Here is a 27092-nt window from a genome sequence, read left to right on the forward strand (position 1 = left end):
GAACAGAGAGGGCTTCTTAAGAGAAAACGACAGGTCTGTGAGAGCCGGAATTCTTACTGGTTGGTAGGTGATCAAATACTTATGTCATGCAATAAAATGCAAATTAATTACTTAAAAATCATACAATGTGATTTTCTGGATTTTTGTTTTAGATTCCGTCTCTCACAGTTGTAAGTGTACCTATGATAAAAATTACAGACCTCTATATGCTTTGTAAGTAGGAAAACCTGCAAAATCGGCAGTGTATCAAATACTTGTTCTCCCCACTGTATGTTTCACAACATTTAGATGTAAACCCCATAATTGAGAAGTGTACACAACCAAAGACAACAGTAATGTGTGTTTCCTGTCCTTCGAGAGGTCACCAAATGAAAAAACTCGACATGATTGTCCCTTAAGTGTCCACGGACCATTTCAACTGCTTGGAATACAGAAATACTGTTCAATTATTCAAACTTTTGATGTCCTAGTGTGTCTCTGTGTTCCAGAGTTTACATTCCAATCTCAAACACTACAGAGCATAGAGGCAGCGTATTTACGACCGCCATAAAGTGGTCCCTCCACCCTCCTCTCTGCGAGAGAGAGGGGCGCTGTAGAGCGGACCCACTGCAACCTGATCCTTCAGATCTTCACAGGAGAGTTATGACACTGTCTATTATGCAGCCAGCCACGTGGGTGATTGATAGCCTGTCGAGGCTATCACAGTGGCTGGCTGCATATAGACAGGCTATCACAGTGGCTGGCTGCATATAGACAGGCTATCACAGTGGCTGGCTGCATATAGACAGTGTCATAACTCTCCTGTGAAGATCTGAAGGATCAGGTTGCAGTGGGTCCGCTCTACAGCGCCCTCTCTCTCTCGCAGAGGGAGGGTGGAGGGGACCACTTTATGGCGGTCGTAAAATACGCTGCCTCTATGCTCTGTAGTGTTTGAGATTGGAATGTAAACTCTGGAACACAGAGACACACTAGGACATCAAAAGTTTGAATAATTGAACAGTATTTCTGTATTCCAAGCAGTTGAAATGGTCCGTGGACACTTAAGGGACAATCATGTCGAGTTTTTTCATTTGGTGACCTCTCGAAGGACAGGAAACACACATTACTGTGTCTTTGGTTGTGTACACTTCTCAATTATGGGGTTTACATCTAAATGTTGTGAAACATATATGATTACATATGAAACTATTTGTGAAAAGATTAAATGTGATGTTAGCCTTCTAAATGAGAGTATGGGTTTTCATATGAAGTTTAACTAGTCAGTGGCCACGCCCCCRTGAGTACATACATTTACATTGGCATCATGGAAAGCCCCCTTCTTCCACAGAGTATAAAACCACCCGTGACAAAATTTACATTAGACCAGAAAATWTGGCGCTGTCACTACATGTTGAAATGGTTGGCAATACAAACTAGAGTCAAGATAATGCCGAGACGAGGTCCCCATGTTGGAATGGYTATCACTCTAGAGACCAAAACATGCCGGGTGAACTACAACTCTATCAAAGGACAAGATCAGAAAACATGAAGCGGTAGCTACCCGTTGAAATGGTTGGCAACTCTACAAGAGTCAAAAACGCAGGGACGAGGTCCCCACATTGAAATGGCTAAGAAATCTACAAACTAAAGAACAATTATTCAGGCTCCAGCTGTTTAAATACTTTAGTCTGGTAAACACATCCAATCTAAGAACATTTCTGAATGGGACTCTRAAGTATCCATTATAACAACCTACAACTCCGATGGACTCTGATCTCTGGTGGACAAACCAGAGGCTTCCTGTAGACTGATTATCCAGCAAACGGACAGGSGATCGCGGATAGGGACAGCCAAAAAGTGTAAATTGCAATTTCTTTTCGAATGAGCRGTTGTTCATGTTCAAAGTATTAGMAATTTCTATGAGTGTCGTTATCCTCTCTGAGTTTCCCGCTCTTGAGTGTCCCCACCCCCCTTTCCTTGTCTACCAAGCCGTCATATCGGCTTAGCCCACTAGGGACTTTCTATCATGTCAGTAACCAATGTATGACCTATTTGTGTGTGTGTTTATGTAATTCTGTGAATGATTAAGTTAGTTAGTACATAACTAATTAAGCCAATTTGTATATTGCTGATTCATGATCTAGGCTAGGGTTCGAGCAGATATCCAAGGGTTTGAGACATTCAGAATATGACTGATGAGGTAATAATACATTAATAAGTGACTGTAATCGATAAGACATGAAAATATGTGAAGAGTTATATTCGGGAAATTGAAACTCTATAAACAACATATTCCCGTGGTGCCCCGACTTCCTAGTTAATTAAAGTTACATGATTAGATTAAATTGCGTAATTAAATTACACATAGAGAATTGATTTGATAATATACAGTGATGATATGATGACATATGAATGATAGTGAATGATTGTCAACACTATAACAACAGGCTAACACAATGGCTGGCTGCATATAGACAGGCTATCACAGTTTGCTGTTAATTGATCGTAGGTTTATGCAAAGGTTTACAGGAAATCTACAAAGATGGACATTTGAGTGAGTGTGTGGATTTAAAGGAAAGTGCTAGTCAATTGCATTTAAGATATGCACTATAATGTTAACAGGAGTTAAAAGTGGGACCATGTGACAATGTTCTCATGCAGCCACGGACTACATGGAAGGCAGAGTGTGTGTGGTTTGAATGGTATGAGTTGTGTAGCATATAGTATAGAGCTGCCCACGCCACGTGGCCCACTCACATGTTGGTCTGGCCAAACACAAACATGGAGCTGTAGGGGAGGATGGGTCTGGGTCCGGTCCGAGTCAACGCCTCCAGGGTCTTCTTCTCCTCGTTCATAGGCATGGTCTCACAGTCTATACTGTTCACTGGGACACACATACAAAGCTTTAGATACACCTCAGCAACAGAGGACACTGAACTAACAGTACTCGAGTGAAAATAGATTTACGAAACTGACTGGGGATGAGTGTTAGGGTTAAGGTTGGTACTGACTGGGGATGAGTGTTAGGGTTAAGGTTGGTACTGACTGGGGATGAGTGTTAGGGTTAAGGTTGGTACTGACTGGGNGTTAAGGTTGGTACTGACTGGGGATGAGTGTTAGGGTTAAGGTTGGTACTGACTGGGAGATGAGTGTTAGGGTTAAGGTTGGTACTGACTGGGGAGAAGGGGGGTTTCCCCAGGCGGGGAGGTGATGGTGACAGGGGGGATGTGGATGGCCGTCCGTCCTGTCCGTCTGACGTTCCTCTGGTTGTCTGAGTCCTCAGGTATCTCTGTGCCCCACCTCTGATCTCCAGGGTCCTGCTGGGTGCTAGTGGCCATGGAGTCGCCCTCAGACTCCACATATCTGTCCCTGGGAAACAGAGGAAATGACCATAGAGCACAACTCATTGATCTCTGGTACTAAGTAGACATCTGTTCCTCTAAAATAACATTATGGGATATGCTTTCCTCATTGCAAAATGATGTACCATATAGATTTGCACTAGTTAACCAATATAGTCATGCAGAAGTCATCTGGAGACATAAGAGAGAGAGCCAGGGACTGAGACAGTCTTACCTGTGGCTCTTCCCCCTCTCCCTCTCGCTGTGCTCCTCTCCCTTCAGTGTGGACTGGCCCCTGTAACTGTGGGTCTTCTGTCTCCTCCTCTCCCCATTGGCCCCGTTCTCTCCCCTGGAGCATCTCTCTCCTGAGCGGCCATCTTTGTGGCGTGACCTGCGCTCATCCTTGCGTCCGCTGTTGACAGTGCCGTTACCCTCTCTGGCCTGTCTGTGGGAGTGGTGGTGGCGGTGCTCTCTCTCTCCCGTCCCAGTTCCCCCTCCACCTCCCTCGTCCACTGAGGTCTGGTGGTGGTGCCTCCTGCCACCCTCTCGGCTGTGCGACCTCTCACTCTTCCCCTCCTTACTCCGAGTCCCGTTGGGGTCCTTGCTGTGACTGTGATGGACATGGTGCCTACCCTCTTTGCCTGGATCTCCATTCTCATTGGCCTCGTCRATGGGTCTCTCCCTGTCCCGGTGGCGCCTATGTGGCTGGGGGCCGGCCGGGTCCCCAGGGTTATCTGTCTCCTTAGGGGTCCGGTGCTTGAGGTGGCCCATGGGGCCGGGGCCGTCGTGGGGCTCCACAACCAGGGGCCGGTCCAGGTGGGTCTTCATGTCAGGGCGGATGTGCAGGGCGGAGGACATGCGTAGCCTCTCCTCAGGGTCCAGCTCGCTGTACAGGGCCTCACTGCTGGCCCGCAGGTTGTGTCTCCTCAGCTGAGTGGTGCGCTGCTCCCACACTGACATCATCTTCAGAGACTTCTGCTGCTCCTTACTGCAGGTGGACAGACAGAGCAGAGGGACAGGGTAGTTCACCTTTAATAGGGTCACTGAAAAACTCTCCTTTACTGCATGGGTTACATGTATTTGAAGAGAAGGATAAAAACAGAATTATGGAATACATCACATATCAGAAGACATAAAACTCCTGCATGCTGAATTATACACAGTATGCAAGTACAATGGAGGTTTCTTCAGAGCAAAACAGTCCGGTCCCACTCCATTACCACAGGTAAAGAGAAAGCCTTTATGGACAGGCCAAGCATGGTAGACCAAGGCCATGCTCTGACATGCTTCATTTGCGTGTCTTTAGAGTATTTTGAAATGGTTGAACACATGCATTCTAAATCAGTAGTCTTCCTACCACACGTATTCCAATACATCAAACATTACTTTCTTTGCTGTGTATGAAACAGAATTAACTTTCCTACAACAGCATGAAAACTATATACAGTTGAAGTCGGAAGTTTACATACACCTTAGCCAAATACATTTAAACTCAGTTTTTCAACGAATGTTGTTTCTGACATTTAATCCTAGTAAAAATTGTCTTAGGTCAGTTAGGATCACCACTTTATTTTAAGAATGTGAAATGTCAGAATAATAGTAGAGAGAAAGATTTATTTCAGCCTTTATTTCTTTCATCACATTCCCAGTTGGTCAGAAGTCTACATACACTCAATTAGTATTTGGTAGCATTGCCTTTAAATTGGTTAACTTGGGTCAAATGTTTCAGGTAGCCTTCCACAAGCTTTCTATAATAAGTTGGGTGAATTTTGGCCCATTCCTCCTGACAGAGCTGGTGTAACTGAGTCAGGTTGTAGGCCTTCTTGCTCGCACACACTTTTTCAGTTCTGCCTCAAATTTTCTATAAGATTGAGGTCAGGGCTTTGTATGACTCCAATACCTTGACTTTGTTGTCCTTAAGCCATTTTGCCGCAACTTTGGATGTATGCTTAGGGTCATTGTCCATTTGGAAGAACATTTTGCGCCAAGCTTTAACTTCCCGACTGATGTCTTGAGATGTTGCTTCAATATATCCACATCATTTCCTGCCTCATTATGCCATCTATTTTGTGAAGTGCACCAGTCCCTCCTGCAGCAAAGCACCCCCACAACATGATGCTGCCACCCCCATACTTCACTGTTGGGATGGTGTTCTTCGGCTTGCAAGCCTCTCCATTTTCCTCCAAACATAACAATGGTCATTATGGCCAAACATTTCTATTTGTTTCATCAGACCAGAGGACATTTCTCCAAAAAGTACGATCTTTGTCCCCATGTGCATTTGCAAACCGTAGTCTAACTTTTTTATGGCGTTTTCGGAGCAGTGGCTTCTTCCTTACTGAGCACTTTCAGGGTATGTCGATATAGGACTCGTGTTACTGTGGATATAGATATTTTTGTACCGGTTTCCTCCAGCATCTTCACAAGGTCCTTTGCTGTTGTTCTGGATTGATTTGCACTTTTCGCACCAAAGTACGTTAATCTCTAGGAGACAGAACGCGTCTCCTTCCTGAGCGGTATGACGGCTGCGTGGTCCCATGGTGTTTATACTTGCGTACCATTGTTTGTACAGATGAGCGTGGTACCTTCAGCATTTGCAAATTGCTCCCAAGGATGAACCAGACTTGTGGAGGTCTACAATTTTTTTTCTGAGGTCTTGGCTGATTTCTTTTGATTTTCCCAAGAGGCACTGAGTTTGAAGGTAGGCCTTGAAATACATCCACAGGATATACCTCCAATTGACTCAAATTATGTCAATTAGCCTATCAGAAGCTTCTAAAGCCATGACATCATTTTCTGGAATTTTCCAAGCTGTTTAAAGGCACAGTCAACTTGGTGTATGTAAACTTCTGACACACTGGAATTGTGATACAGTGAGTTATAAGTGAAATAATCTGTCTGTAAACAATTGTTGGAAAAATGACTTGTGTCATGCACAAAGTAGATGTTCTAACTGACTTGCCAAAACTATAGTTTGTTAACAAGAAATGTGTGGAGTGGTTGAAAAACAAAATGTAATTACTCAAATCTAAGTATATGTAAACTTCCAACTTCAACTGTATACTATCATGCCTACTTGTTCTAGCCTAGTGGTCATTTTCAACCCCAGGGCTGCAATCTTTCCTCCATTACTTACCTGACAACAGAGTATAGCTCTAAACTATGAGGTCTCTGACTTGGGGTGAATGGAGAGGAGGCAGGGGATTATTTGAGTGAATTTACAGTATAGTGTACGGTATACTATAAGGAGGAAATGATACATGCTTATGTAGGGCAAAATAAAGAAGCGGGACAAGATTTTGGTTCCATCCTGCTTCAATAATGTAAACACGATGATGATGATGGTCATCACCAGGAAGGTATACATGCTATACAAGTAGATTGACATGGCCACCATAAGTTAGTTGACCTCAAGTGGTGATGGACTGGGGAGCAGACATAACTCCTAAAACACATAAAGGAGCACATTGAAACAAACAAGGGACAGACTAAGAGTAAGCTCCCTGCCATTAACAGGTTAGGAGACATTGAAACAAACAAGGGACAGACTAAGAGTAAGCTCCCTGCCATGAACAGGTTAGGAGACATTGAAACAAACAAGGGACAGACTAAGAGTAAGCTCCCTGCCATTAACAGGTTAGGAGACATTGAAAACAAACACAGGTGGAACAAGAGTTTATAAAGACTGACAGAGGAGAAACATGGGGCGACACAAATAACACAGAAACCAAATAATTTTCTTCACTGAGAGGAGAACTAAAACTAAAGAAGACAAGAGAAAGACCCAGATGTTGATATTGCACTACAATAAGGAGATTTAGTACTTGACTTTATCTTAAACGTGTGTGTGTGTGTGTAGAGTGTGTGGTGTGTGTGTGTTGTTGTGTGTGTGTGTGTGTGTGTGTGTGTGTGTGTGTGTGTGTGTTGTGTGTGTTGTGTGTGTGTGTGTGTGTTGTGTGTGTGTGTGTGTGGTGTGTGTGTGTGTGTGTGTGTGTGTGTGTGTGTGTGTGTGTGTGTGGTTGTGTGTTGTGTTGTGTGTGTGTGTGTGTGTGTGTGTGTGTGTGTGTGTGTGTGTGTGTGTGTGTGTGTGTGTGTGTGTGTGTGTGTGTGTGTGTGTTGTGTGTGTGGTGGTGTGTGTGGTGTGTGTGTGTGTGTGTGTGTGTGTGTGTGTGTTGTGTGTGTGTGTGGTGTGTGTGTGTGTGTGTGTTGTGGTGTGTGTGTGTGTTTTGCCTCTCCAGCTGCTTGACAGTGGCATCTGGTCCTGTGGCACATGGTGGCCATTACAGAGCTGCTCAGATGGAACTGCTGACTCACTGAGCGTCAGCGACAGTTTCTAGTGGCTTTGCTGTGGGTCATTAAGACAGGGAGTGAGAACGGCTTTCAGTCTCTCCCCTACAGAACGTCTGCTCTACACAGCAGGGGCTTGCTGTTAACCCAGCCCAGTCTTGTCCAGCAGCACAACAGACTACCTCTGAGTGGTAAACCCAGTATAGGCAGGAAGTCATTCTTTAGAGAGGGAGAGTCACGAGGAGAGCTCAGTCACTGCAACAAGTGCAGATGTACAGTATTCAATACATTCACTGGTCCATCATGACAAACATATGTAGATACAGCATGAGCATACCATCTCATGACACCCATTACTGAGGCAGGCTTCCACATTCATCTGCAACAGTTCAACACAGTGGAAAACTCATAATGGTATGACACCATGCTTAGGGGAACAGTTGGGAGTCAAGGGGGAGACGGAGGAAGGGGGGGGTAGCCAGGTGGTCCAGTGTGGGCTTTAGCCAACTCCTCTCTGTGTTCGTTTCCAGCCAAGCCCAACATTAAAAGGCATGATAACGATAGAAGAATTGGCTACTGTACATAGTGAATGGGACCCAGGCTAGGGAGGAGGAGGGTGATGAAGTAAAGTGTAACGGAGAGTAAACACTCACAGTGAATTAACGCTGCAGACGGACGAGCTGCGAGAGAGTGCACCTCGACTTTGCTTTACAAAACTGCACATGCAAAAAAACAAAAGTTGGGGGAGGGAGAACAAAAGAGGGGGAGAGTTCAGGGTCAGAAGGAGKACAGGACACCCTCTTTCCATCCATCCACCTGTCTGTCCCTGTACTTTCCTATTAGACGTCAACTCAATGGGAGTCTCAGTTTGAGACCAGCAGACTGAGGAAACAAAGGAATGATAGTAGCAGTTTTGAGACGTTCAACCTCCAAGACAATAGTGAATATAGTCATATCTCACAATGCAGAGACACAAATCTCTGTAAATCTCTGTGCAAGAGATTTATAGGTGCCATGTTTCAAGTCCAGTTACATTACATTTATAATTAGTTTGAATAAATTTGGAGGAAAAAATTCTCAAAACAAATATTAATAAGGTTCTCAAATTGATGGCTACATCACATTTTTTTAATAAGATAAAACAGTGCTTTGAAACATTTAAGACAAAACAYTTAAAACAATGACAGAATCCAATATCCTGCTAACATCTACTATGAAGACACTAATCGCAGGTGTTATACATAGGTGAACGGCAGTACAAGGATACAGTGCCACATATAATGACTGATATGCTCAAAATCTCATGTGGACTATCTATTTAGCTAGCTCAATTGACATTTTATGTTAAGTGCCTGTCACTCAAAAGAGATTAGTGGTGGGGCCCAACAATGGTATACACCACAGAACCATGTGTCTGAATGTACAGCATTGCATGCTCAATCTATGCTCATTGTTTATGAAATTACCTTGCTGGCATTGCCCTCTCCGCTCCATGTTGGCCTGTGTACAGCATACTGTGTAGCCTATGTGGGGGTGGGAGCCAGAGTATTAAGGTATCTCTGACCCTTCTTAAGCCTTTTACTAACTGCTTCTCACACATTTACAACATTGAGCCCTACAGTGACTCAAAGAGAGAACACATGATCTATCAAAACACCAGACATTGGGAACAGAAGGGTTAAATCATTCAAAACTCAGAACACAATCCACAAAAAAACTGGGCCTACAGACAGGATAATACAACTTACAGTATATAGAGCCACAAACAACACAACATCTCATGTAGACAAACTTAAAATAATATAAAAGAGCATCTCTCAGGAGGGGGATACAGTGTGGTGTGCTTGGGGGGGGGGCAGAGGGGTAAGCAGGGAGAAACTGGATCAAACGCCATATCATGACTTACGCTGTGATGGAGATGTTAGCTGCCGACATGGGGCTGACCTCCTTCACCTCCTTGACTTTCTGGAGGGCCATTTTCTTAGTGATGGCCACCTCCTGCTCCTCCTCGTCCTGGGGAGCACATACACACAGAGGAAAAAAGATCACACAGGGGTGGGTAGGAGGGCCATCAATGGAGACATGATGATAAGCCCTGCCACAAGCCAACAAATCAACGACATCAACTCTTTCTGGAGTGACCGCTAAGATTTAAGCCTCTTCCCCATAGGTGAAATATTAATGGTCGAAAAGGTAACAACCAGTTAGGAGATTTACTGCTTTGAGTTATTGACCAGGACAAACAGCAGTCATCCCAGAACAGCACCAGACGACAGGGTAAGGGAACTAGTAAAGCAAGGCACTCTATAACCTAATAGGAATATTACCTGTCTAATTCAACAAGCATAAATACAGGGATTAAATTCCATGTGTCGTTTGATTAGACAGCTGACTTTTATGATGGATCATCAGCTGAACTCTTGCTATCTCTCTCTCGTTCCCAGGCTGGAAGCCCTACTACTCTATGTACCATTACCTTAGTGAGCTCCTGTGCGTTTGCAAGGTTGTCAACAGCGATGGCCAAGAAGACATTGAGCAGAGTGTCTGATCAGTGAGTGGTCAGGTAARTTCAAACAGTCAATCAATCAATATTTACATCGGATCCTAATCATCCTATACAGTAGAGCTTGACATTAACTATTTTTTTGCCACAAGTAGGACTGATTTTTCACTTGTCCCCCCCCCCCCAAAAAAGGTGTAACACCATTTTTACATAATTGTATGATGCAAGGAAGCACTTTACAAAATAAAATGCATCACAATATTTTTTACAATATTTTTTACCATAGAGAATCAGACAAAAATGTAGGCTACACGCTGCCTATTGGCTTCTTTGCATATTCAAGCCTGCTTCAAAATACAACACTGCCCCTTTAACACAAATCAAACATTTTATTTGTCACATGCGCCGAATACAACAGGTGTTACCATGAAATGCTTAGTTACAAGCCCTTAATCAACAATCCAGTTAAGAAAAAATAAGAAAAATATTACAATAACGAGGCTATATACAGGTGGTACCGATACCGAGTCAATGTGCGGGGGTACAAGTTAGTCAAGGTAATTGAGGTAATATGTAGGTAGGGTTAAAGTGACCGTGCATAGATAATAAACACTGAGTAGCAGCAGCATAAAAAAAGGGGGAGGGGGTCAATGCAAATGGTCCGGGTAGCCATTTCATTAACTGTTCAGCAGTCTTATGGCTTGGTGGTAGAAGCTGTTAAGGAGCCTTTAACCCAATTAGTTCCACTATACAGCCGGCACATTTTAGACTAAGCCCTTTAAAACATTTTGTGTTTGAGCTACAGACCATTAGTTTGTGTGATAAACGGGGACAGAGCTAGAGCAGTGTTGGTGAGACAAGGGTGKWTCCCGAAGGACTTTATACAAACATTTCCATAGAGTCCAAATGGTTTGAGCTACAAACTGTTAAAAGCTATCTATGAAAAGCTGAGACTCTCATGAACCTGCACATGTAACATGTTTTGTTTACAAGCTACACAAGAGTGGTTAGAAGGTAAGGGGTTCTTCTACATAGAAGATCATAGGAAAGAAAATGGTGCCGGAGGGGATGGCTGCTGTTTTACGGGCTCCTAACCAATTGTGCTATTTTGTGTGTTTTTTTTCCATATTGTTTGTAACTTTTATGGTACGTAATGTTTCTGCTTCCATCTCCTATGACCAAAAAAAGCTTCTGGATATCATAACAGCAATTACTCACCTCGAACTGGACAAAGATTATTTCATTATTGAGTCTGACGTGAAGGATTTTACTGCTGCTTCCGGACCAGGCCCCAATCCCCCTCATTCACATGAAGAGGAGACTGAGATATAGAGGCGCTGATCCGGGTGCCTTGTGAGAATTCTTGGCGAGTGGGTAACCCACTTCTACCCTCCTTCCTATTGGCCAACATGCAATCACTTGAGAATAAACTGGATGAGCTCTGTTCGAGACTATCCTACCAAAGGGACATTAAAATCTGAACCCTAACCAGAAGCCATGGATTACAGGCAACATCCACACTGACCTAAAGGCTAGAGATGCCGCTTTCAAGGAGCGGACAATAATGCAGACACTTATGAGAAATCCCGCTAKGCCCTCAGACGAACTATCAAACAGTGAAAGCGTCCATACAGGACGGATTGAATCCTACTATACCGGCTCTGATGCTCGTTGGATGTGGCAGGGCTTGCAAACTATTATGGATCACAAAGGGAAATCCAGTCATGAGCTGCCCAGTGACTCGAGCCTACCAGACGAGCTAAATGCCATCTATGCTCGCTTCGAGGCAAGCAACACTGAAGCATGCACGAGAACACCAACTGTTTGGGACGACTGTGTGATCACACTCTCCGTAGCCGACGTCAGTAGGACCTTAAAACAGGTCAACATTCACAAGGCCGCAGAGCCATATGGATWACCAGGACATGTACTCAAAGCATGCACCGACCAACTGGCAAGTGTCTTCACTGACATTTTCAACCCCTCCCTGACCGAGTCTATAATATATACATGTTTCAAGCAGACCACCATAGTCCCTGTGCCCAAGAACGCCAAGGTAACCTGCCTAAATGACTACCGATCCATAGCACTCACGCTTGTAGCCATGAAGTGCTTTGAAAGGCTGGTCATGGCTCACAACAGCATCTTCCCGGAAAACGTAGACCCATTCCAATTCACATACCGCCCCAAAAGATCCACAGATGATGCAATCTCAATTGTACTCCACACTGCCCTTTCCCACCTGGAAAAAAGGAACACCTATGTGAGAATGCTGTTCATTGACTACAGCTAAGTGTTCAACGCCATAGTGCCCTCAAAGCTCATCCCTAAGCTAAGGACCCTGGGACTAAACACCTCCCTCTGCAACTGGATCCTGGACTTCCTGACGGGCCGCCCCCAGGTGGTAAGGGTAGGCAACAACACATCTGCCACACTGATCCTCAACACAGGGTGCCCCTCAGGGGTGCGTGCTTAGTCCCGTCCTGTAATCCCTGTTCACCAATGACTGCGAGGCCAAGCATGACTCCAACACCATCATTAAGTTTGCCAATTACACAACAGTGGTAGGCCTGATCACCCACAATGATGAGACAGCCTATAGAGAGGAGGTCAGTCCTGGCAGTGTGGTGTCAAAAAGTGCTACAGCTGCACCATTGAGAGCATTCTGACTGGTTGCATCACCGCTTGGTATGGCAACAGCTCTGCATCCAAATGTAAGGCGCTACAAAGGGTGGTGCGTACCGCCCAGTACATCACTGGGGCCAAGCTTTCTGCCATCCAGGACCTCTATACCAGACGGTGTCAGTGGAAGGCCCTACAAATTATCATAGACTGTTCTCTCTGCTATGGCACGGCAAGCGGTACCAGAGCGCCGAGTCGGGGTCCAAAGGCTCCTTTACAGCTTCTACCCCAAGCYATAAGTCTGCTGAACAATTAATAAAATGGCTACCTGGACTATTTGATTTGACCCCCTTTTTTTACGCTGCTGCTACTCGCTGTTTATTATCTATGCACAGTCACTTTACCCCTACCTACATGTACATATTACCTCAATTACCTTGACTAACCTGTACCCTCGCACATTGACTTGGTACCCCCTGTATATAGCCTCGTTATTATTATTTTATCGTGTTATTTTTTTGTTTGTTAGTATTTAGTAAATATTTTCTTGAAACTGCATTGTTGGTTAAGTAAGCATTTCACGGTAAGGTATCGGTTTGGACATGAGGCTGCAGCCAATATGCATATCACTTACACTTTGACATGTAGGCTTTTTATTTATGTACATGAAAAATAGATTTGAATATTATTCCAATGTTAGCCTCTCTGATCGGAGTAATTGTTTGACATTGTGATTTTAGTTAGATTTTCTTTATACTTTTCCTTTCGGACAATTTAAATCTATATTCTTGTTGTCCAAGACAAGAGGACAAGTGTTAATGTCAAGCCCTGCTATACAGTATACACTGAGTAGACAAAACATTAAGAACACCTGATCTTTCCATGACATAGACTGACCAGGTGAATCCAGCTGAAAGCTATGATCCCTTATTRATGTCACTTGTTAAATCCACTTCAATCAGTGTAGATGAAGGGAAAGAAACAGGTTAAAGAATAATTGGATTGTGTATGTGTGCCATTCAGAGGGTGAATGGGCAAGACAAAAGATTTAAGTGTCTTTGGACAGGGTATGGTAGTAGGTGCCAGGTGCATGGGTTTGTGTGAAAAACTGCAACACTGATGGGTTTTTCACGCTCAAGTTTCCCATGTGTATCAAGAATGGTCCACCAAAGGACATCCAGCCAACTTGACACAACTGTGGGAAGCACTGGAGTCAACATGGGCCAGCATCCCTGTGGAACGCTTTCGACTGCTTGTAGAATCCATGCCCTGACGAATTGAGGCTGTTCTGAGGGCAAAATGGGTGGTGTTCCTAATGTTTGGTATACTCAGTGTATATTTAAATTCTTATAGTGTACAAATCTATGTCAAATCATGTTACTATCACAGGCCTCGTGATGCTTATAGAGGAGTTATCATTCGTTACTCATTGTGTACTTATTCCTCGTGCTACTATCTTTTTTTCTCTCTCTGCATTGTTGGGAAGGGCCCATAAGTAAGCATTTCACTGTTCGTCTACACCTGTTGTTTACGACGCATGTGAAAAATACTATTTGATTTGATTTAATCAATGCAGGTCGATCATCCAGAGAGGATACAGTTTCCAAACAGGGTGAGAACGATGAAGTAGATGGAGGAGAACATTCCCCGGCGCACGCCCCCCTGGGACTCTATCCCATGATACATCACCGCATTCCAGTCCTCTCCTGTCAGAATCTAGGAGACACAAACATATTGTCACGGATTTAGCTAACGGTATTACAGTAATTATAATATAAAGTGATTTTCAAAAGGCAAACAAAGCACAACTTCATTGAGCATTTTGTAAACATCACCTGGAAAACTGTGAGAATGGCTGCTGGAAAGGTGTCGAAGTTTGTTGTTGGTGTCTCCTCTTCAAAATTAAACCTGCAATAGGAAACACAGATTAGAGAGGTTGTTAACTTTGAGCTATACCTGGCTATCACACAGGTTCACACTATATTTTATAATCCCTCATCACCTTTGTGACCATTGAAAAATGTAGAAGAATCACACTTAGTAATAATATATTATTGTGTTGCTCCAGCACAATATTTATAGTACATCTTGCTACTGTCAGAGCCCTAACAGCTTGGTTGGCTAACGTAAACCTCTCCGTCAAGGCTGATCTCACAGCAGAACACATTCCTAGCTAATGGGGAGTTGAAGATAAACTTATGCTAATCTTGATATTCTGTATTGCTATGGGAGAATCTACAGGGACCTCATTACACTTTCCAACAATGAGAGTGATGTAGAAAGCAAACGAAATATTTCTTCTCTCTGCCTGCTAAAATCCTTGGTGCATATACAGATATTCATTAGTACATATCTCATTAGTTTCCCAACTAGAGAAAAGACAATGCAGGTCAGCATAAAACCCTGTTTAATCCACCCTACTGTAAGGTAAAAATATGTGCATCTGTACAAGTGAATCATGATAAAATACCAAATATAATAGATAAATACAATAGAACACAATAGATAAAACAAGTGACTTCGGCTATAGTGTGCATCTAATACGGCATGCATCTCACTAAATGTGTTTATTTTCTTTTCACTGGAACAGGCATGATGTTAAATATACACTGAATGTACAAAACATTATTTATCCTTCTTTATATTTCTCAAACATGACTGGCGTTTAGCCTGTATTTACAGTGCATTCGGAAAGTAATCTGACCCATAGACTTTTTCCAAATTGTATTATGTTACAGCCTTATTCTAAAAATGGATTAAACTGTTTTTTCCCCCTCATCAATCTACAGCCAATATGACAAATGACATAATGACAAAGCAAAAACAGTTTTTTAGAAATGTTAGCTAATTTATAAAATAAAATAAACTGAAATATCACGTTTATATAAGTATTCAGACCCTTTACTCAGTACTTTATTGAAGCATCTTAGGCAGCGATTACAGCCTTAAGTCTTCTTGTGTATGACGCTACAAGCTTGGCACACCTGTATTTGGGGAGTTTCTCACAATCTTCCCTGCAGATCCTCTCAAGCCCTGTCAGGTTGGATGGGGAGCGTCACTGCACAGCTATTTTCAGGTCTCTCCAGAGATGTTCGATCGGGTTCAAGTCCAGGCACTGGCTGGGCCACTCAAGAACATTCAGAGACTTGTCCTGAAGCCACTCCTGCGTTGTCTTGGCTGTGTGCTTACGGTTGTTGTCCTGTTTCGAAGGTGAACATTCACCCCCAGTCTGAGGTCGAGAGCGCTCTGGAGCAGGTTTTCATCAAGGATCTCTCTGTACTTTGCTCCGTTCATCTTTCCCTCGATCCTGACTAGTCTCCCAGTCCCTGCCGCTGAAATACATCCCCACAGCATGATGCTGCCACCACCATGCTTCACTGTAAGGATGGTGCCAGGTTTCCTCCAGACGTGACACTTGGCATTCAGGCCAAAGTTCAATCTTGGTTTCATCAAACCATAAAATCTTGTTTCTCATGTTCTGAGAGTCCTTTAGGTGCCTTTTGGCAAACTCCAAGAGGGCTGTCATGTACCTTTTACTGAGGAGTGGCTTCCGTCTGGCCACTCTACCATAAAGGCCTGATTGGTGGAGTGCTGCAGAGATGGTTGTCCTTCTGGCAGGTTCTCCCATCTCCACAGAGGACCATCGGGTTCTTGGTCACCTCCCTGACCAAAGCCCTTCTCCCCCGATTGCTCRGTTTCGCCTGGCGGCCAGCTCTTGGAAGAGCTTCTTCCATTTAAGAATTATGGAGGCCACTGTGTTCTTGGGGACCTTCAATGCTGCAGATTTTTTTGGTASCCTTCCCCAGATCTGTACCTTGACACAATCCTGTCTCGGAGCTCTACGGACAATTCCTTCAACCACATGAATTGGTTTTTGCTCTGACATGCACTGTCAACGGTGGGACCTTATATAGACAGGTGTGTGCCTTTCCAAATCATGTCCAATCAATTAAATTTACCACAGGTGGACTCCAATCAAGTTGTAGAAACATCTCAAGGATGATCAATGGAAACATGGTGCACCTGAGCTCAATTTCGAGTCTCATAGCAATGGGTCTGAATCAAATCAAATGTGATGAGGAACATTTTTCATTTCATCAATTTTAGAATAAGGCTGTAGCTTAACAAAATGTGGGAAAAGTAAAGTGGTCTGAATACTTTCCGAATGCACTGCATGTAATTAAAAGTCTCATTAAAGCGTTCAGGCGYCTCCCTCATATCAGCATCGGTTKGGACACGAGGCTGTAGTCAATATGCATATCACCTACACTGACATGTAGGCTTTTTTAAAATTTATRTACATGAAAAATAGATTTGAATATTATTCCAATGTTGGCATCTCTGATCCAATTCTAATCGAAGTAATTGTTTGATATTGTAATTTTTCTGTCATTTTTATTACTTGTCCATTCGGACAACTTAAATCTAAAAATGTTTTACTTAATGTTAATGTTAAGCCCTGCTATAGGGTAAAGACTAAGTATACAAAACCTTAAGAACACCTGCTCTTTCCATGACAGACTGATCAGGTGAATCCAGGAGAAAGCTATGATTCCTTATTGATGTCACTTGTTAAATCCACTTCAATCAGTGTACATGAATGGGAGGAGACAAGTTAAAGAAGGATTTTTAAGCCTTGAGACAATTGAGACATGGAATGGGCAAGACAAAATATTTAAGTGCCTTTGAAAGGGGTATGGTAGTAGGTTTTTCAAGCTCAACAGTTTCCTGTGTGTATCAGGAATGTTCCACCAACCAAAGGACATCCAGCCAACTTAACACAACTGTGGGAAGCATTAGAGCCAGCATCCCTGTGGAACGCTTCGACTGCTTGTAGAGTCCATGCCCTGACAAATTGACAATCTTCTGAGGGCAAAAGGGGATGCAACTCAATATTAAGAAGGTATTCCTAATGTTTTGTACGCTCAGTGTAGATGATATTCAAAGAGTGCATAATGCATAATGATTCATGCACCTGGATGGAGTACGTCAGCTCAAGTCGATTTGTCTAGCATATACAGTACCAGTCAAAAGTTTGGACACACCTACTCAATCCAGGGTTATTATTGTTCTTTATTTTTACTATTTTCTACATTGTAGAATAATACTGAAGACATCAAAACTATGAAATAACACATATGGAATCATGTAGTAACTAAAAAAGTGTTATTTAAATTAAATTAAATAAAAAATAAAAATATATGAGACTCTTCAAAGTAGCCACCCTTTGCCTTGATGACAGCTTTGCATACTCTTGGCATTCTCTCAGTCAGCTTCATGAGGAAGTCACCTGGAATCAGTTGTGTTGTGACAAGGTATTCCAGGTGACTTCCTCATGAAGCTGGTTGAGAGAATGCCAAGAGTGTACAAAGCTGTCATCAAGGCAAAAGGTGGCTACTTTGAAGAGTCTCATATATTTTGATTTGTTTAACACTTTTTTGGTTACTACATGATTCCATGTGTTATTTCACAAATTTGATGTCTTCACTATTATTCTACAATGTAGGAAATAGTAMAAAATTAAGAAAACCCCTTGAATGAGTAGGTGTGTGCAAACTTTTGAATGGTACTGTATTTCATGAACAGCTTTGAGGGGTCAGGCTTTGGCTGGATCTGGCTGTGTGAAGCAAGCTTCACAACAACTAGTCCTTAGTATATTTCTGATTGAACACTGCACTGGAAGAGCCTGAACAACACAGACTGAACACTGCACTGGAAGAGCCTGAACAACACAGACTGAACACTGCACTGGAAGGTCCTGCACACCTTATACTGACTGAACACTGCACTGAAAGAGCCTGAACAACACCCATCCTGATTGAACACCTCACTAAAAGGGCCTGAAAACACACACACTGACTGAACACTGCACTGGAAGAGCCTGAACAACACACAGGCTGATTGAACACTGCACTGAAAGAGAATGAACAGATTGATTGAACACTGCACTGAAAGAGCCTGAATAACACAAACTGAACACTGCACTGAAAGAGCCTAAACAGCACACAGCCTGATTTAACACTGCACTAGAAGGGCCTGAACAACACATTCTGACTGAACACTGCACTGGAAGAGCCTGAACACACAGCGTGACTGAACATTGGACGGAAAGAGCCTGAACAACACAGACTGAACACTGCACTGAAAGAGATTGAACAACACAGACTGAACACTGCTCTGAAAGAGCATGAACAATACAGACTGAACACTGGACTGGACGGGCCTGAACAACACACACTGACTGAACACTGCACTGAAAGAGCCTGAACACTGCACTGAAAGAGCCTGAACAGCACAGACTGACTGAACACTGCACAGGAAGAGAATGAACAACACAGACGGAACACTGCACTGGAAGGTCCAGAACAACACATATCCTGATTGAACACCGCACTGAAAGGGCCTGAAAACACACACACTGACTGAACACTGCACTGAAATAGCTTGAACAACACAGTCTGATTGAACACTGCACTAGAATAGCCTGAACAACACAGAGCCTGACTGAACACTGCACTGAAAGAGCCTGAACAACACAGACTGAACACTGCACTGGAAGGTCTTGAACAACACACAAATCCTGCTTACATTATGTCAGCAAGGGAGTGATTCTACAGTAGTTCATATTCCCAGGCTCGCATGTCAAGGCATGCCAAGCCTAATTTCTCTCTGGATCAGCTGCATGCATCTATTTGTTTATAATGTCCTCTCTGCCTGCACTTTGTGCATTTAGATCACATGACTGGAGTGTATTCGCATTAAATGGATTATTATTATTATCACGACTGAAGCTGAAAATCAGAGAGACCATGTACTCTGTATCTGAGTGGGATCAATAATTCATAGAGCGGAGTAATGAAAACCTCTCCTTTTAATACTGCTCTCCACACTGTTACTCACTCTGCTTTCCATAATACTAGAGCACTGGTTCCCAAACTTTTTATAGTCCCGTACCCCTTCAAACATTCAACCTCCAGCTCCAGTACCCCCTCTAGCACCAGGGTTAAAGCATTCTCAAATGTTGTTTTTTGCCATGATTGTAAACCTGCCACACACACACTATACGATACATTCATTAAACTTAAGGATGAGTGTGAGTTTTTGTCACAACCCGGCTCGTGGGAAGTGACAAAGAGCTATTATAGGACCAGGGCACAAATAATATAATGAAAATCAATCATTTTGCTCTTTATTTAGCCATCTTACATATAAAACTTTATTTGTTGATCGAAAATTGTGAATAACTCACCACAGGACAATGAGAAATGGTGTGCTTGAAAGGATGCACATAACTCTGCAACGTTGGGTGATATTGGAGAGAGTCTCAGTCTTAAATAATTTCCAACACACARTCTGTGCCTGTATTTAGGTTTCATGCTAGTGAGGGCCCAGAATCCACTCTCACATAGGTACGTGGTTGCAAAGGGCATCAGTGGTATATCAGTGGTATAAAATACAGATAAGAATAAGAGATAAAAGTAACAAGTAATTCAATTTTCAGAACCGCTTATTGCAATTTCGATGAGGCTCTCTTGTTCAGATATCGGTAAGTGGACTGGAGGCAGAGCAAGAAAGGGACAACGAATCCAGTTGTTTGTGTCATCCGTTTCGGGAAAGTACCTGCGTTATTGCACACCCAACTCACTCAGGTGCTTCGCTAAATAACATTTGACATTGTCCATAAGCTTGAGTTAATTTGCACACAAAAAATCATACAATGATGGAAAGACAGAGAAGAGCTCCAACTTTTTAATCATAGCCTCAATTTTGTACCGCTCATTGAATATAGTTGTGGAGAGTCCCAGTAATCCTAGATTCAGATCATTCCGGCGAGAAAAAACATCCCCCAGATAGGCCAGTCGTGTGAGAAACTTGTCATCATGCAAGCGGTCATACAAGTGAACATTTTGGTCAGTAAAGAAAACTTTAAGCTCGTCTCTCAATTCAAAAATGTGTCAATACTTCCCCCCTTGATAACCAGCGCACTTCTGTATGTTGTAAAAGCGTTACATGGTCGCGGCCCATATCATTGCATAGTGCAGAAAATACACGAGAGTTCATTTTCATTTTTTAAAACAATTTTCACTGTAGTGTCCAAAACATCTTTCAAGCCGTCAGGTATTCCTTTGGCAGCAAGAGCCTCTCRGTGAATGCTGCAGTGTACCCAAGTTGCGTTGGGAGCAACTGCTTGCACGCGCGTTACCACTCCACTATGTCTCCCTGTCACGACTTTTGCGCCATCAGTACAACACCAACACATCTTGACCACCAAAGTCCATTTGATGTCACAAAGCTGTCCAGTGCTTTAAAAATATCCTCTTCTGTTGTCCTGGTTTCCAGAAGAGGATGTCTTCCTTAATTGACCCCCCATAAACAGACATATACCAGGAGCTGTGCCAGGCCCACCACGTCTGTTGACTCATCCAGCTGTAACGTATAGCATTAACTGGSTTGTATGCGAAGCAGTAATTGTTTCAAAACATCTCCTGCCATGTCACTGATGCGTTGTGAAACAGTGTTGTTTGATGGAGCCATTGTCTGTATAGTTTTTTGGGCCTTTTCCCCCAGCATTGTYCCAGCCWTATCCGCGACAGCAGGAAGAATGAAGTCCTCCACAATAGTATGGGGCTTGCCTGTCCTAGCCACTYGGTAGCTCACCATATAAGACTCTTCCAGCTCCTTCTTATTAAAGGTATCTGTTGCTTTTATACATTTCTTACCACTCAAAAGTTGTCTTAATTCTCGCTCAAAAAACTCCTGTGTCTTATTTTTCAAATTGGCATGTTTTGTTTCTAAATGTCTGCACAAGAGTGAAGGTTTCATCGAGTTGTGAGATAGTACTTTTGCACATATAACACACTGTGGCTGAGGAAAGGCACTACTCCCAATATAAGTGAACTTCAAATCAATGTATTTCAAATCGAATCAAAATGTATTAGTCACATGCGCCAAATACAACAGGTGTAGACCTTACAGTGAAATGCTTACTTACAAGCCCCTAACCAACAATGYAGTTAAAAAAATACAGATAAGAATAAGAGATAAAAGTAACAAGTAATTAAAGAGCAGTAGTGAAATAACAATAGCGAGACTATATACAGGTGGGTACTGATACAGAGTCAATGTGAGGGGGCACTGGTTATTTGAGGTAGTATGTACATGTAGGTAGAGTTAAAGTGACTATGCATAGATGACAACAGAGACTAGCAGTGGTGTAAAGAGGGGGTGGGGGGGGGAGCACTGCAAATAGTCTGGGTAGCCATTTGACTAGATGTTCAGGAGTCTTATGGCTTGAGGGTAGAAGCTGTTTAGAAACCTCTTGGACCTAGACTTGGCTCTCTGGTGCCACTTGCCGTGCGGTAGCAAAGGGAACAGTCAATGACTAGGGTGGCTGGAGTCTATGACCATTTTTAAGGCCTTCCACTAACACCGCCTGGTAAAGAGGTCCTGGATGGAAGGAAGCTTAGCCCCAGTGATGTACTGGTCCGTTCGCACTACCATCTGTAGTGCCTTGCGGTCGGAGGCCAAGCAGTTGCCATACCAGGCAGTGATGCAACCAGTCAGGATGTTCTCGATGGTGCAGTTGTAGAACTTTTTGAGGATCTGAGGACCCATGCCAAATCTTTTCCGTCTCCTGAGGGGGAATAGGTTTTGTCGTGCCCTCTTCACGACTGTCTTGATGCGCTTGGACCATGTTAGTTTGTTGGTGATATGGACACCAAAGAACTTGAAGCTCTCAATCTGCTCCACTGCAGCCCAGTCGATGAGAACGGGGGCGTGCTCTGTCATCTTTTTCCCGTAGTCCACAATCGTCTCCTTTGTCTTGATCATGTTGAGGGAGAGGCTGTTGTCCTGGCACGACAAGGCCAGGTCTCTGACCTCCTCTCTATATGCTGTTTCGTCGTTGWCRGTGATTAGGCCTACCACTGTTGTCATCAGCAAACTTAATGATGGTGTTGGAGTCRTGCAGTAATGAGKGAACAGGGAGTACAGAAAGGTTCTGAGTACGCATCCGAGGGGCCCCAGTGTTGAGGATCAGCGTGGYGGATGTGTTGTTACATACCCTTACCACCTGGGGGYGGCCCGTCWGGAAGTCCAGGATCCAGTTGCAGAGGGAGGTGTTTAGTCCCAGGGTCCTTAGCTTATTGATGAGCTTTGAGGGTACTATGKTGTTGAACGCTTAGCTGTAGTCAATGAACAGCATTCTCACATAGGTGTTCCTTTTTGTCCAGGTGGGAAAGAGCACTGTGGAGTGCAATGGAGATTGCATCATCTGTGGATCTGTTGGGGCGGTATGCAAATTGGGGTGGGACTAGGGTTTCTGGGATAATGGTGTTGATGTGAGCCATGATCAGCCTTTCAAAGCATTTCATGGCTACAGACGTGAGTTCTACGGGTCGGTAGTCCTTTAGGCAGGTTACCTTAGTGTTCTTGGKCACAGGGACTATGGTGGTCTGCTTGAAACATGTTGGTATTACAGACTCGGACATTGATAATGTCAGCGAAGACACTTGCCAGTTGGTCAGCGCATGCTTACATTACACGTCCTGGTAATCCATCTGGCCCTGTGGCCTTGTGAAAGTCGATCTGTTTAAAGGTCTTACTCACATCGGCTGCGGAGAGCGTGATCACACACTCTTCCGGAACAGCTGGTGYTCTCATGCATGTTTCAGTGTTGTCTGCCTCGAAGCGAGCATAGAAGTAGTWTAGCTCGTCTGGTAGGCTCATGTCACTGGGCAGCTCTCGGCTGTGCTTCCCCTTGTAGTCTGTAATGGTTTATAAGCCCTGCCACATCCAGCGAACGTCAGAGCCGGTGTTGTATGATTCGATCTTAGTCCTGTATTGACACTTTGCCTGTTTAATGGTTCGTCGGAGGACATAGCGGGATTTCTTATAAGCGTCCGGGTTAGAGTCCCACTCCTTGAAAGCAGCAGCTCTAGCCTTTAGCTCAGTGCGGATGCTGCCGGTGTTCCATGGCTTCTGGTTGGGGTATGTACGTACGGTCACTATGGGGACGACGTCATCGATACACTTATTGATGAAGCCAATGACTGATGTGGTGTACTCCTCAATGCCATCGGAGTAATACCGGAACATATTCCAGTCTGTGCTAGCAAAACAGTCCTGTAGCTTAGCATTTGTTCATCTGACCACTTTTTTTATTGATCTAGTCACTGGTGCTTCCTGCTTTAATATTWGCTTATAAGCAGGAATCAAGAGGATACAATTATGGTCAGATTTGCCAAATGGAGGGCGAGGGAGAGCTTTGTATGCGTCTCTGTGTATGGAGTACAGGTGATCCAGAGTTATTTTTSCTCTGGTTGCACATTTAACATGGTGATTTACGGATCTAAACGGATTTAACTTTTCYTGCATTAAAGTCACCGGCTACTAGGAGCGYCGCCTCTGGGTGAGCCTTTTCTTGTTTGCTTATGGCGGAATACARCTCATTCAATGCTGTCTTAGTGCCAGCCTCTGACTGTGGTGGTATGTAAACAGCGACAAAGAATACAGATGAAAACTCTTTCGGTATGTAGTGTGGTCTACAGCTTATCATGAGATACTCTACCTCAGGCGAGCAATAGCTCGAAACTTCCTTAGATATGGTGCATCAGCTGTTGTTTACAAAAATACATAGACCACCGCCCTTTGTCTACCAGACGCCRCTGTTCTATCCTGCCGRKACATCGCATAACCTGTCAGCGGTATGTTGATGTTGTTGTCGTTCAGCTACGACTCCGTGAAGCATAAGATGTTACAGTTTTTAATGTCCCGTTGGTAGTTTAATCTAGTMAATYTTATTGTCCAAAGATTGCACGTTTGCTAGCAGAATGGWGGGAAAGGGAAGTTTATCGGCCCTCTTTCTCTGCCTCCTCTTCACGCAGATCACGGGGATCGGTGCCTGTTCCYGAGGAAGCAGCGTATCCTTCACGTCGGGCTCGTCAGAGTCGGGAAAGGAAAAAGAGGATTCTGCTAGTCTGTGGTGAGTAATCGCAGTCCTGATGCCTAGAAGTTATTTTCGGTCATAAGAGACAGTAGTGGCAAACTTATGTACAAAATAAATTTAAAAAAAGTTACAAACAATGCAAATAAGCGAACAAAAAAACACAATTGGCTRGGGGCACGTAAATCGTCTGCCATCTTCTCCGGCGCCTCTTCGATGGTCCAACGTCTCTGTCTGTTGTTCGGTGCTTTCCCGGGTAAGTGGGCAGTAGCTTTTYGGCTGCATCAGATTCACAACTGTCAGTGTACATTCTAGCTGGGCTAACAACAAATGTTAAATCGTGGAAGCAGAACAACTTGTGTCGTCGACAGGTGCAGGTGTAGTACTGCTGGTAGTAGCAGTAGCAGTACTACCAGTAGAGCTGGTATGTGTCTCTATGGACGAGGGCCTTACTTTTTAGAATAATTTATCAATTTTGAGCAAACAGAATGAGCAGCAGCTACGTTTGGCTACATACGGACCGTTAGTGGAATTCCCGCGAGAGAGTAACGGTKAATGTGATTGGATGTTAATTATTTGACTAGGYTACCTGTATTTGACATGATGTGATGTTATTTCGCTGAACACTACTTGGTTKAATTTTATTTTTGGCAGTGAAACGAGGCTACCCAGGCKAGAAAAAAACCTCACCYAAATGCATAGCGCCGTTGGAAAACATAAATGGACAGTTTGAAAATGTGAAGATTTTATATATATTTTATGTGAATCACATTTTTATTTGGCSTACCCCCGAMAGCACAGCGCGTACTTTGGGGGTACCCCAGTTTGGGAATAYCAGTTTGGGAATAYCAGTTTGGGAATACCWGTACTAGAGCAACAATGTAATGTCGTAAAAAAACATGCATCTATATTAAATTACAAGCTAAATGGTAATGCTAACAATAATACAACTGGCTAATAATACAACTGGCTAATGGGTATTCCAGTACAGTGCGTGTTCTGGACAGGACCTTTTTACCATCGATGACCTGTCGTAGCTGAATCAGAATTAGTTAGGTAACATAGATAAATAAGATGTTTTATTTATTTTATACTTGTCATTAGAATGTCTTCTTTTKGACTATACTGTTGGCAGTTGCATTTTCATTTMTTCTCTAGGGAAAAGTCACTTGRGGCCCAGAGATGGGAGAGGTCAGGCTTGTCTTTTACATGTCTGGTAATATGCAGAATATCAGAAAGGGAGAAGTCAGGTCTGAACATTGTCTTCATAATGAATATATCTGTGAAACCATGTGAAGGGCTCCACTATGTCTGTATGCCAGTCATACCCTCCTTTTCCCATTGGGGGGAGGAGTATGGCAGTGTCTGGAACCATTATACCACCCCTCTGATGTTGAACTTATCTTTCATAGTATATGACCTAGAGGTTCACTCCCCTTAGTGAGCTTCTCCAGGAGTGGGTTAGAAGAGGGGGTGTATTTGAGACGGGCGTATCTAGAATTGACAATTGATATATGTCATTGGATGAGGTAATGTTTTGGTAACAGGAAGTACCAAGAACGAGACGTAGAACCTTGTCTAAGAGACCAAACTGAATGATAATTTATAGCTGATGCTATCTGGCTATGGGATACTCCTCATTCAAGTAAAAGGCCCTTTGTGAAGTTYCTAAGATCTGTGGTTCGTCATGTGAGTTGAGAGGGGTGTATCTTGGCTATAAAAGATATTAAGAATTATTTTGTAAGCACTCTCAGAGAATTCATTTATAGACACTGAATTGATCTGAGAGTCAAAGGGCTATGGTGAAGCTCAAATAATTAAAGATTGAATTTAAAATATAACTCTGACTTGTGTGTGGTTTGTAAACTCTCATCATTTAGTAATACAGGAAATTACCACGACAGACCACTTTGGAAACAAGCGTTTTAATTAACACTTTTAAGTGATATCCTCTGGGTCCATATTGTACATTTTGTTGTATATGTCAATTAAATTWAATTAAATTCAATACTATGAGAGGCACTGGAGGTTGACTCACATTCCCCCAAAGAGCTGCATGCCCAGTAGGGCGAACACCACGATGAAGAGGAAGAGGAGGAAGAGCAGGCTGATAATGGACTTCATGGAGTTCAGTAAAGAGACCACCAGGTTCCTCAGAGAGTTCCAGTACCTTCAGGGACACAGGAGAAGGACGAAGAGGGGGAATAAGGAGAGGATAGCGCTACATGTATAAGATTGTGTCATGTAAAGTTATCATGTCATGTTTTGGATGACAGCGTAACAGATCACTCACTTAGTGACTTTGAAAATCCTGAGCAGACGGAGAGCTCGCAGGACGCTGATGCCGTAGGAGGCCCCAGGTTTCACAACTGCCCAGATCACCTCAAAAATACTGCCTATAATCACCTGGAAGGAG

General features: G+C 43.4%; 1 protein-coding gene across 1 annotated transcript in view; it reads right to left on the reverse strand.

The window, feature by feature from the left end:
* Window positions 1-27092, reverse strand: part of cacna1ba (calcium channel, voltage-dependent, N type, alpha 1B subunit, a) — a 169524-nt gene that overhangs the window by 51053 nt on the left and 91379 nt on the right. Inside the window, 13 exon segments of the mRNA XM_070446966.1 lie at window positions 2737-2863; window positions 3155-3348; window positions 3556-4325; window positions 4327-4363; window positions 6730-6765; window positions 8261-8323; window positions 9074-9130; window positions 9514-9620; window positions 10084-10151; window positions 14331-14448; window positions 14568-14640; window positions 26715-26846; window positions 26970-27082. Coding sequence (XP_070303067.1) covers window positions 2737-2863; window positions 3155-3348; window positions 3556-4325; window positions 4327-4363; window positions 6730-6765; window positions 8261-8323; window positions 9074-9130; window positions 9514-9620; window positions 10084-10151; window positions 14331-14448; window positions 14568-14640; window positions 26715-26846; window positions 26970-27082 — 1895 coding nt within the window.

This window comes from Salvelinus sp. IW2-2015, linkage group LG15 (genome assembly GCF_002910315.2).
Source record: "Salvelinus sp. IW2-2015 linkage group LG15, ASM291031v2, whole genome shotgun sequence".
NCBI lineage: Eukaryota > Metazoa > Chordata > Actinopteri > Salmoniformes > Salmonidae > Salvelinus > Salvelinus sp. IW2-2015.